Source organism: Hippocampus zosterae, chromosome 6 (genome assembly GCF_025434085.1).
Source record: "Hippocampus zosterae strain Florida chromosome 6, ASM2543408v3, whole genome shotgun sequence".
NCBI classification, from domain to species: Eukaryota; Metazoa; Chordata; class Actinopteri; order Syngnathiformes; family Syngnathidae; genus Hippocampus; species Hippocampus zosterae.
Window position 1 is genome coordinate 6974584 of NC_067456.1, and position 12624 is coordinate 6987207.

General features: G+C 43.2%; 1 protein-coding gene across 1 annotated transcript in view; it reads left to right on the plus strand.

Moving 5' to 3' along the window:
- dock8 (dedicator of cytokinesis 8) overlaps positions 1–12624 on the plus strand; it is a 58614-nt gene that overhangs the window by 38438 nt on the left and 7552 nt on the right. Inside the window, exons 35-45 of the mRNA XM_052068435.1 lie at positions 842–976; positions 1131–1283; positions 4489–4647; positions 5297–5397; positions 7265–7457; positions 8163–8306; positions 8435–8566; positions 9168–9302; positions 10069–10158; positions 10694–10930; positions 11007–11150. Of these exons, the coding sequence (XP_051924395.1) occupies positions 842–976; positions 1131–1283; positions 4489–4647; positions 5297–5397; positions 7265–7457; positions 8163–8306; positions 8435–8566; positions 9168–9302; positions 10069–10158; positions 10694–10930; positions 11007–11150 (1623 nt within the window). The remainder of the gene's footprint in view (positions 1–841; positions 977–1130; positions 1284–4488; positions 4648–5296; positions 5398–7264; positions 7458–8162; positions 8307–8434; positions 8567–9167; positions 9303–10068; positions 10159–10693; positions 10931–11006; positions 11151–12624) is intronic.

Consider the following 12624-nt stretch of genomic DNA (forward strand, 5'->3'; position numbering starts at 1 on the left):
ATAAACCGCCCACACACACAGGCAAGACTTGGCAATGTAAGCTTGAAATTAGTCTTTGTAGACTTTTAGTGAAAGCAATTACAAAAAAAACGTCAGCTATATTTAATGTTCCCAGACAAAAGAAGGATTAAGTCAGGACAGGTTGTTAGATTATAAAGTTGCAAAGGAGTGGAACATTTCTGGTAAATTTCCATGGGAAGTTAATCTGGGGCCACGCCTTTCAAACCGCTCAAAGTCACCGTACAGGACAATTAAAACAAAGCTAAAAAACAATCAGATACACAGTAAAGAAATATGTAGAATTAGGAATGAAAACAATTTGCATCAGATCCCCAACTGTCAGGAAAACGGTAGCAGTAAAATAAAATTGGAACAACAATCACAGTGAATAGGCCTGTCGACTTGCCTGTCCACTCGCTGTCGACTGAAATTGACATCGCAGTTTGTAAACATCTCCTGACAGAACGAAGAAAACAAGTGAGCCGTTACGGTTGTTGCCTGAGACCTTCAGCACTGTCATGTCATTTTCAGTCAACAGCAAAATGGCTGCCTTCTGTGATTGCGAGGTGGATATTTTGCTTCTTCATTCATATTCCATGTCCACCATGTTAATCGGAATGCTGCATAGAGCTCAACGCAGCTTATTATTTCAAAGATTTTTTTTTTTACATGACTTCCCCGTCAAGCCTTGGTGAACTTCTATTCTTGCTGAGTTGGTTAAGTTTTGTCATTTGCACACCACTGGCCATCTTGTCCCCAGTGTAACCGCTGCACTCTCAATTTCACTCATGTGGACGTCTGGATGAATATGATTTCATTTTGCCCCGTGTCCTCCGTGCAGGCGGTGCCACTGGCGGACTGTAAGGACAGCGTGGTGGGCGGTGTGTTGAAGGTCTTACTCCACTCGCTTACCTGCAACCAGAGCTCCACTTTCCTCTCACATACCTTCAGCACACTCAGGGCGCTTGTTGTCAAGGTACCCCCACATGATTATTATTGTAATAATAATAATAACACATTTCGAGGTTTTAACTATATATATATATACAGTATATACTGTGTGTGTGTGTGTGTGATTGACGATATTATTCTGCAAATTGCGTGATAGTCCTCACTTGTTTGCATTGCAGTTTGGCGAGCTGCTTTTTGAAGAAGAGGCGGAGCAGTGTGCAGACCTGTGCCAGAAGGTGCTCCAGTACTGCAGCAGCCCGGTGGACGAGAACCGGAGTCAGGCGTGCGCCACCCTCTACCTCATCATGAGATACAGCTACAGCAACGCCAGCGTAAGCGCATACACCATACACACGCCGATATCCTGTGATCACTTACTCAACGTTATCCGGACCACCGGCACGGCCGTAGACCAAAGCAAATGGCGGGTGACCTTGCAGTTCTTATCTAACCTGAAGGCATTGAACTGAAGAAGAACAGGGAGTGGCTCATGATGCGTCTGCTTCTGACACATACACACGCACATTTTATCCCGCTTTTATGTCGTTCCCGTTTCTATTCTGGGCGCTTGGTGGGGAGAAAAAAAAGTTTCTGGTGAAGGATGTGCGGGTGAATACAGAGCAGAGATGTGTCACTGTCTGCCTCCCCCACACTTACCCCTCTTTAAATAATGACACACACACTGGCTCACTGTGCGGGTATGTCCTGAAATTGAGATACGCTCCCTGCTCACAACATTGTTGCATTGCGGAATGAGATCCATTTTTACTTTTGATTGACATGATCATTTACGGCGGCCCGGTAGTCCAGTGGTTAGCACATCGGCTTCACAGTGCAGAGGTACCGGGTTCGATTCCAGCTCCGGCCTCCCTGTGTGGAGTTTGCATGTTCTCCCCGGGCCTGCGTGGGTCTTCTCCGGGTGCTCCGGTTTCCTCCCACATTCCAAAAACATGCGTGGCAGGCTGATTGAACACTCTAAAATTGTCCCTAGTCAATTTGTGAGTGTGATTGCGAATGGTTGTTTGTTGGCTGACACCGATTCTGGGTGTCCCCTGTCTACTGCCCAAAGACAGCTGGGATAGGCTCCAGCACGCCCCGCGACCCTAGTGAGGATCAAGCGGCTCGGAAGATGGATGGATGGATGGATGATCATTTACCACACACAACCTGAAGGATTTATAAGTCAATTGTCAGTTGGTATCAGGACAATGAAGACATTCTCTGAACCAGTGGTTTGCAATCATTTGACACCAAGTTCTACCATGTTAACACTATCAAGTACTACCATCATTATCAACATTAAATTTACGTCACGTGGAAGGCCATTCATCAAAAAAAAAAAAAAGACAGAAAATTTATTCTTGAAGATTGTCTTTAATATTTTTGAAACATGATGCAGAGTAAAATTCACACTGTGCTGAAGTGTCAGAACATTAAAAACAATGACTTTGCTCATTGACGGCCAAACGTTTTGCAGTGACTTTATTTTTTGCTTCGAAAACTAGCATCCTAAAGCTTTTAACGCCCCCCCTCCCCCTTCTAGCGTTTGTTGAATACTGTACCTCCTGCTTCAGTATTGGAATATATTGCAGAAGTATGTAGTAAGTAATACACTCAGACTGCTTCGCCAAGTCGACTACATGCACACCTCGCTCATCTTCATTTTTAGTGTTTTTTGTACACATGGCTAGGAAAAAAAATAAAATTTGGCCAATTCCCCCCACAAATAAATAAATAATGGAAAACTCAACCAGAAAAGACAACTGTACCACATGGACTGATGGTGTCCAGATGTCCAGTTGTATTCTTGCCGTCTGGTGGGCTTTTTGCCTGAGTTACATTTGCAAGTGAAATTTTTGCTCGCACTATAAAGGAAAAATGGACCAAGCAGTTGCTTGTAACTTCAACAACCTGTAAGTTGGGACGCACATAAGTCAAGGTGTCACTGCATTTCAGTGAATAATGATAAACCCTAGTGACAAAATTCCAATATACGCCCAACATATGCACAAGGTGGGCATCCAAAGTGTCTTACGTTGTGGCTTGGTCGGTGTGTGTGCTTAAAAAGGAAATGAGCCAGTGTACCATCATTCATTTTGCGTGCTCCTTGGATATTTCCTGTGTTTACAGCGTGCACACTGTAATGAAAGTCAAGACACCAGCAGCCTCTACAACACACGCGCACACACACACACACACACACACACACACACACACACACACACACACCTATCCCATCATGTATTTGTTTATGCAGCGGATGCAGCGAAGGGAATTAGCTTAGAGGCCATGTGACTCACTCAAATAGAATTTTCTTCCTAATATCAAGCCATTTTTTTTCAACGTCATGCTCATGCATAAATATACACGAACTGACATTTATGTTTCAGATGCTTATAAAAAGCTCAGAAGGACATGGGGGGTGACGTGTGATGAGACAAATCTTATTATATAGGCCCAGTTTTTGATCACATACTGTACGCGCGTGTGCGCAAACACGCATCTAGTGCATTAGGGGGCAGTAATGGGTGGTTAGGCCGCAGCTCCATGCTCAGTTGAACAGAATGGGGCCGTAGAGATCATCCATGGGTGATTATGTCTCTGCTAATGGGAGATCATTTCCCGCTCTGCAGCTCATGTTGGAGATAGATGGCGCTCAGCACACACACACACACACACACACACAACCTGAGTGTCCACATGTGGCAGCTTGTCACTGACAGGTAGTGCGAAGAATGAATGGAGGGACAAAAGCGAGCAGAGGATGCAACATAATCAGGCCGCTGCGCCTTCCTGATTCAATATAATCGTGATGCGTTCAGGTGCTGATTCAATTTGTACACTTGACGTTATTTTTGTTTTCTTGGCGAGGCCTTGATGGGACATTGACAGATTTAGCTGCAGTAGTAGGACAAAATATTCCTGCTCTCAATGTGATGTGGTACACTTCCACGCTACTGTAAACAACTACAATAACAAACAATTTTATCTCTTCTTACATCCATATGTCGTACAAGCATTCATACTTACAGTACTGCATACAATTGAAGTGTGCCAGGTGGATTACAACCATGTCCTCGACCATACATTTCCATTTTAATTTGCCACAGGAAAGGATTTAAAATTAAAATGAGCATACAATAAATTCCATATGCTTATTTTTTTGGCTCAGCTTTCTTCCTAAAATGATAAAAATAAAGTACAAATATTGTTTGGATTAATAGAACAAAGTACAATGCAGCTCTCTCTCTGTGTCTAATATAAGACCCGACGTCAGATTAACAGTTTCATGATATGTGTATGTATGACCGCTGGACAATTTGTACGGGTCTGGGGGGAACAAAATGCATGACGCACGCTCACGTCATTTGCACCTTTTCACAAAAGACAGAACCAGAAGGAGTGAAGGACATTCAGCGGCCCTCTGTTGTACAATATTGAAGTGCCAAAGATGCAGAAACAAGAGTCAAGTGTGGAAATCAATAGACCATGAAGGTTGAGTTTCACGGTGGTCCTTTTTGTGTGTGTCTGGAGCAGAACTTCTCCAGGGTGAAGATGCAGGTCACCATGTCTCTGGCCTCCCTGGTGGGCAAGTCCTCTGACTTCCAGGAGGAGCACCTTAGATCCTCTCTGCGCACGATCCTGGCCTACGCCGAGGAGGACGCCGAGATGCAGAACACTCAGTTGCCCCTGCAGGTGTCACATTATGAAGTTTAATATGTGTTTTGGTCCCAGACGCAATCACATTATGTAACGTTAGGAGCCATATTTCCATCAAGGGCTGAAGGATTTTGAAAAAGAAACACATTGGGAATGTTTTTTTTTTCTTCAATATTGCCATTATTTTTTCAAAGCTCACTGAGAAAATAACAAGTTGTGCAAAGCTGTTATCAGGGCAAAAGGTGTCGACTTTGAAGAATCAAAATTACAAAACATTTTTTTCTACAAAATACCAAATAATTAAAATCAATATTTCTTCATAATGTTAATGTCCTAAGTATTAATGTACAAATCCGATTTTTAAAAATAATGAATAACGGTTAAATTAGAGAGTGTTTGTTTAACACTTTTGACTGGTACTGTACACATAAAAACAAAGCCAACCGATGTGAACCGAACATCGCCACCAACCACCCAAATTGCAGCATTTGCGGTGTGAAAATTGCATTCTACTACATTGCGATGTCAATGTGAATTGCATTTTTAAATTTATTTTTTGTGCATGCCAATCCATTTTGTTTTTCTACTTTCTTCCTTTCATAATTATGCTGCTATAAATTGCGAATTTCTCCATCGTGAGACAAATAAAGGTTTTCTTATCTTATCTATATTATTCTGGCTCCAGGTTGATGAGCTCCTGAGGAACCTCAACAGCATCTTACTCGACACAGTGAAGATGCGAGAATTCCAGGAGGACCCCGAGATGCTCATGGACCTCATGTACAGGTACCTTGTACCCTTTCCTCCCACCTCACTGGTTTTTTCTCTCTTTATCTGGGGCTTGTTTTGCCTCCATTTGCCTCCCTCGCCATGGCAACCAATGTGCTCGCACTTTGGATCCCCTCTGAGCCGCTTTTGTTTGCATGCAAATGCAAACAGTGGGTCTAGAGGAGACCAAAGGACCATATGCACACGCCATGTGTTGTGTTACATGTGTTTTTTTTATCACGCTTGGCTCTATTTTCGGTCTCATTCACCAAAGCCCATACACTTTTTTTCACCTCAACTCACCCCTGCGACCTCACCACACTTGTTGCTCTGCGGGGTGAAAAAAACATTTGGCCTCCAGATGCATAAATTACCGTTTCATAGAGATTTTCATTGTGTTTAAATGCAATGCGTACTTGGATTCCTTTTATGAAAATAATTTTCGTCATCTGGTTGTTTTATTACTACTGTGCAAAATATCTGAAGGCCTTCATTAGAATTGTTGTTCTTCAAAGGCATTACTGCGTTCCACTTCACAACTGATCATTTTCTGTGGAACGTTATCTCCACTGGCACTTTGATTTAATAATTTAATGAATTCTGGGTTAGATTTTCCCCATTGGCGTTAAGTAAATTACTTGCGTACTTTGAACGTGCGGCGATTCTTCCGTCCAGGCTTGTGACACACCTCCATGCATAAGCGGTGAAAACTTACACAGCCACTGAAGAGGTTTGACCCACTGACTTCTTCAAGTTCAGTATTGTTGAGTTTTTCTGAGACATTGCCAATGCCAAAGAGATGCATTTGGAATATATGTCACACGGGAGTTAAGCAGCAGTAATATTAGTTGTTTTTCATAGAGGATAAACAGTACAGTATATGCCTGCGAGTTTTGTTATAGTGTGGGTCTACATGTTTTGCTCTACCTTTTGTGTGCAATATACACATTGCTTAAAGGGTTGTACCACAGCATTTCTGTTATTTGTTTGCCTATCTTTGGTGTTTTCCATTGTGCGTTAGCAATTAGATACTGACTATTCCCAAGGACAAAAAAAAATCTCCATGTTTAATGTTTAGTTGGACAATAAACTTCAGGGCTCTTTTTTCAAGAATCGTTCACTATCTGAGTTGAGTTGATTTTGCTGCCACCATCTAACCCTTCTCTTGATTCTCTTGATTTTACTTCTTGGTGCTTTCTACCGCCTTTATTGACGATTCGTCTTACTGTTTATTGTGTGTGTTAAATCGCTCCATGTACAGCACTTTGTATGCAGCGATGGCTGTTTGAAAGTGCTCTATAAATACTGATGACTTGACTTGACTCTTGCTCACAAGTCAAAGCAAAAAAAATGAGCTGAGCGACGGCTTTTACAGCATCTCGAAAAAGTTGGCTCAGTCATAAGGCAAAGCACCACTGTACTTGTCTAACACGGAAATTCATAATGCCCTTGCATGTGGTGAAGGAGAGCCACAGGAGTCGTCCAGCAATTTCTCAAACACCAGGAGAACAATGAAACACTTGACAGCACAACAAGACAGAGCTTTTGGCAGCCACAACTCTGCCCAGGTTCTCACACGCAAAATTGTAGTATCTCGAGCCAACCATACTGAATGCTAATTTGGTCTACATTGTGCACTGCAATTGGCTGGTGAACAGTACATACAGGGTGCACCCCACCCTTCAAAGTCAACTGGGAGAGTAAGTCAACAAAATAGTTTACTGTTCTTATAGTACGCTGCATGACGTACTGACAGCTGTTTGCAATATTTTGTTCCCTCGCATGAAGCTCAAATGAGATTGTCTTATACAATGAAATATCTCTTGATACTATTGCGTACTGAATCAATAGCAGTGACATCCTCCCTCCTCCTCTTATCCCACAGGATAGCAAAAGGCTACCAGACGTCTCCCGACCTGCGTCTGACGTGGCTGCAGAATATGGCGGAGAAGCACAACAACAGAAAATGCTACACTGAGTCGGCTATGTGTCTGGTACACGCCGCCGCTCTGGTGGCTGAGTACCTCAGCATGCTGGAGGATCACAAGTACCTGCCCATTGGCAGCGTCACCTTTCAGGTAGAGGCTACAAATGCAGATGTCAGAATTTGTCATATTGTACACACAGGACATGGGTTGGTGGAAGAGAGACACCATCGTCACACATCTCTCAAAGGATAAGCCTCTAATTTGGCCGTGTGCGTCCAATAGGGGGCGCTGTATGCTCATAACGTGAAAAACGGAAACGTGGCTTCAACTGTGTCAGTGCACATATCGGTTTTCATTCAGACGTATTCATAATAGTATGATAATGTCGTCTCGACTTTCAGCTCGGCCCATCAGGAGCGGTCACTGTGAGTCACTTCCATAATATATTTGGTGCTTCTGCCCTTCCTGCAACTACTAATAGTCCCACAGGATAGTAGTACCGATGAATTTAAATACCTGCTGATCAGAAGTTGCAAAAAAAAAAAAAGCACAATTTTATGCCGATGTTAAAATAACTATTTTGGTATAATTAATAAAACTGGTAGACGTGCTTGTGTGCTGACTGTGATATTGATAAGTTCTAACACTGAAACACACACACATCCAAGACACACATGAAGCAGTGAGGTGTGTGCAGCCAACACATCCTGACCTCCAGCAGTCAACAGGTCATTGATTGGAGCGTCATCACATTAGTTCCATTTCCTTCTCCCTGTTTTCAATTCAGCCATGTGACTGCTAATTTGATTAAGAGGGCTAAGTGATTGATTGGACCCATGGATTTTCCCTCCTCAGAGCATCTCCTCCAATGTGCTGGAGGAGTCGGCCGTGTCGGATGACATCCTGTCCCCCGACGAGGACGGCGTGTGCTCGGGCCGCTACTTCACCGAGAGCGGCCTCGTGGGGTTGCTGGAGCAGGCCGCCGAGCTCTTCAGCAATGTAATAGACCAAACGTGACATCGTTTCCATCCATTTGTCACTTACGGTAGAATATCCATGTGCCCTCCGTCGCCGTGGTAACGGACGGCTCCGTTTTTCTTTCTTTCTTTTTTTTCTTGTTTTATCAGGGAGGCCTGTACGAGGCTGTTAACGAGGTTTACAAGGTAATCATTCCCATCCTGGAGGCTCACCGAGACTTCAAGAAGCTGGCATCCACTCATGACAAACTGCAGAGAGCTTTTGATAACATCATTCAGAAGGTAACCACTGGAGCTGAACTGGCAAACAAAGGTGAAAACAAGTTCACCGCTGTTCCAATCGAGACATAAAAGATAGCGTTAACAACGACGGTATCTGACACAAGAGAGCTCACCCCTGATCTTTTTGTCAATATTTCCTCATAGATTTTCATGGAACAACACTGAAGACGTGACACTTTGCTACAATGTAAACTTGTAAAACAGTGAAAATTTACTGCCCCGTTTATAATAAATCCACACACAGCCATTGTCAAGATAGCGAGCAACAAGTCAGTAAAATGTCCAAATTGGGCCTCAAGTGCTCATTTTGTGTGGTCACCATTCTTATTATTATTTGTACTCAAAGTACAAATGGCAGCATGAGGAAAATAAATTTAATCTCATTTCTTTCTCTGTGCCCAGATAATATGGTGTTATTTTATTTAGTTATTTTATTCATTAACATCATTTTTTTTAATGATGTGAAAATTACTGTCTGTAAGAACTCATAAAAGGCCCATAAACAGGCCTCTGTGGCAATAATAAGAAATTAAAATAACTCTTTAATGTCCTGTTGTGGAGAATCCTATCATGGAGATGTATGTCCCCCGTGTCGCCGCAGGGTCACAAGAGAATGTTCGGCACATACTTCCGGGTGGGTTTTTACGGTGGGAAGTTCGGCGACCTGGATGAGCGGGAATTCATTTACAAGGAGCCGGCCATCACGCACCTGCCAGAGATATCGCACCGGCTAGAGGTGAGAGACAAACGCAGCATATTCCTTACCAAGTCTCTACATCAGGGATGTCCAGACATTAACTTCTGACGGCCAGATATAAACATATGGAAGGAAGCAGTATGCCCATTTAACCTTGTATTGATGAAACACGCAAACAGAAGAACAAACATGCTGTCGTTTTTGTTTGCCGAAAAATAATTGACTTTTCAGCCAACAATAATTCCACTTGGAACTTGGGATATGTATAAGAGGCTGTTTCAGTGTGCGTTTGCAAAATGCAATGCCTTGCAGACGACAAAAATACAGCGGCTCAGCCAAAGCATGTGAATGCAAATTGCAGTTCGTACGACTCACTTAGACCCGTTTGAGCACTTTATCCATCGCTGTAGGAGTGCTTGTGCACGTTAAAAGGAGCAGAGAAGGGGGGAAGAAATCTACAATTTGTGAATAGCACTGAGGTTAAAGATATAAGTTAGCAAATCCCTCATTGTTTTTGTTTAATGAAACAGCTGTCCCTTACCCTATTATTAGAACATGCGGTATGTCATTAAAAAAAAAAAAAAAAACGCCCGATGGGCCACAAATGTTTTGGACGTCCCTGATATACATGCTCAGAAGCATCTATGTGCTTACTTTAACTGTGGCTCAAAAGCACCATGAAGATGAGAATTGCTGCATTACATAAACAAACAAATGCACTTTAAATGACATTTAATTGCCAGGGCGATCACATCTGTATAGTCATCGCCACCATGTCAAATGCTCATATTTCTGCGGCTGCCAGAACTTTTACAGTCAGTGTTTTGGAGAGGACGTCCTGGTGATGATCAAAGATTCAACGCCTGTGGACAGGAAACAACTTAACCCTAACAAGGTAAGTCACATGCTATCTTTCGAAGATTGATTGATCATTTAAAGTGGTCTTCCCATCTTATATTGAGCAAAGGCTCATATTTTATGCGGAATAAATTTTATTGAAAACCATCAAATAAAAATGCCCAAAGAGTACACTGTTTTGTCTTACTCAGTCTAAAATCTGGGGCCTGATTAAAGCTGTTATTCTGTCACAATAAATGACACAAAAAATGGATTCACAGGTTAATTGTAGACTGCCATCTAGTGGAAGAGCAGGTAATTGTTCTGCCAATCACTGCAAGTCACTGGCATAGATAGTTGAACAAAGATACATTATTTATGGTGAATAAATAGGACATTTCAGAACAATTAAGTCAAATAGGAGAATCTCTCATGTGGCACATTGTTTGTGAATCACTAATTTCAAGTAAAGGGTTCACCAGAAAAACACAGGGGACAAATATGCAAACAGTCTCACTTTTGCACCTACATGCTTGTTTGGTGCACGTGTACCTAATATAGTGTCCAGTGAGTGACCTCGTGCTCCCACGCAGGCCTATATCCAGGTTACGTACGTGGAGCCCTACTTCGATGACTACGAAATGAAAGACCGGCTGACCAACTTCGAGAAGAACTTCAATCTGCGGCGCTTCATGTACACCACGCCTTTCACCAAGAGCGGGCGTCCGCGGGGCGAGCTCAACGAGCAGTACAAGAGGAAGACCATCCTCACCACTATGCACGCCTTTCCTTATGTCAAGACGCGCATCAATGTCATCCAGAAGGAAGAGGTAGTGCGCTAAAGACGCAAATATAAATATTCATATTTGTCGGACCCCATTAATGCTTATTTATTTGTTCCTCCAGTTTGACCTGACTCCAATTGAGGTGGCCATAGAGGACATGCAGAAGAAGACAAAGGAGCTAGCGGTGGCCACACACAGAGAGCAACCCGATGCTGTTATGTTACAGATGTTACTGCAAGGGTCGGTGGGAGCCACTGTTAACCAGGTAATGTGTGAGTGTGTGTGTGTGTGTAGCTGGCTGGCTGCATTTGCGGGTGTGCGTGGTGGCCGAATAATATTGAATTTCAAATTTAAATACAGTACATGTCAACTGTAACTTGGGCAGTGAACTTTTTTTGCCCTATGTTTGATTCTTACGCCACTCCTTGATTTTTGGCCTAAACCAGTGGTTCTTAACCTGGGTTCGATCGAATCCCAGGGGTTCGACGGAGCCTCTCCTATGGAGGGTAAGACGCACGTGACTCAGCATATCAATAAGTTATGACACGCCCACTTGGCCATCGCTGGCTGCAGATGATCACATGACATTGCTTGTCCAATCAGTGCTGTGTACGTCATACAATTAAAAAAAGAAGTATCCTTATCTCATGAAATGTTATTTACTTTTTTTTTGTTTTTAAGAAATGCGTTTTTAAATATCTTTTTTGTTTTTAATAAATGTGTTTTTTTTTTATCTTGAATTTGAATTTTTTTTTTTTTTCACTCATGAGGGGTTCAGTGAATGTGTATATGAACTGGTTGGGTTCGCTACCTCTAAAAAGGTTAAGAACCACTGGCCTAACTCCCCCCCCGCCCCCCCCCCCCCCAAAAAGTCCGTCATCTTCAAAGTATTTGCAAAGTGCTTGTAAATGTGTCCCCTGAAAGACTGCCGACAAAACCAGCTGTCACAAAAAGTTGAATATTTATCTCATGTGTCGTATTAACCCCCGAATGCCCGTCCTCCCTCTTCATCGCCTCCTTGTCCCCTGTGTGCTCCCTCTAAATGTGTCAGGTAGTGGGGGGGTTGTTGGTTGTGGTCTTAAACAGACCGGCATAAAATAGCTCCATTTAATTTATCACATTTACAATTAGCATTGTAGTGGCAGATTGCAGGTGGATGACGTGATCAAAGCCTTTGCAGCATCCAGAACCTTAATCCTCCCCCTCGCCTTCCTCCTCCCTCCAACATTGAGTTAAATTGTCAATTCATGGCCGCCCTCCCTTTCATGTGTCGTGCGTGCTCTGCCCGAACCAGAGCTCGCTTTGATGTGATTGCTTCCAGGTCCTGCTGGCGTGCTGGATGTCAAGATGACGCTCCCATGTTTTATCTCCCAACGTCTAATCTGACAGGTCTCGTCACTCAGGACCCGAAGGCTGCGTAACGCACAGCAGCTCCGTAAACATCCATGTCTCCGGCGTAATCAGCACGGGAGGCCTCGGTTTTCCTTCTGTTTGGGTCCGCAGTACATGAAAGAGGCTTTTTTGGGGATGCTAATCAGAGCTGTTTAGCCGCTCCTGTCATGAAGCGGGCGCTTGTGCGAGTGTGCTGCGGTTTCATGACAAATATGCATCAGGAGAACTATGTCTCGTGCTGGGAAACTAAGAACCAAATTGTTAGAGCTTTGGGCGGGGGTTCTCTATTGTGTGTAGAGCTCATCCGAGGACCCACATTTTCCCAAGTTGGAACGGCATCACCACGC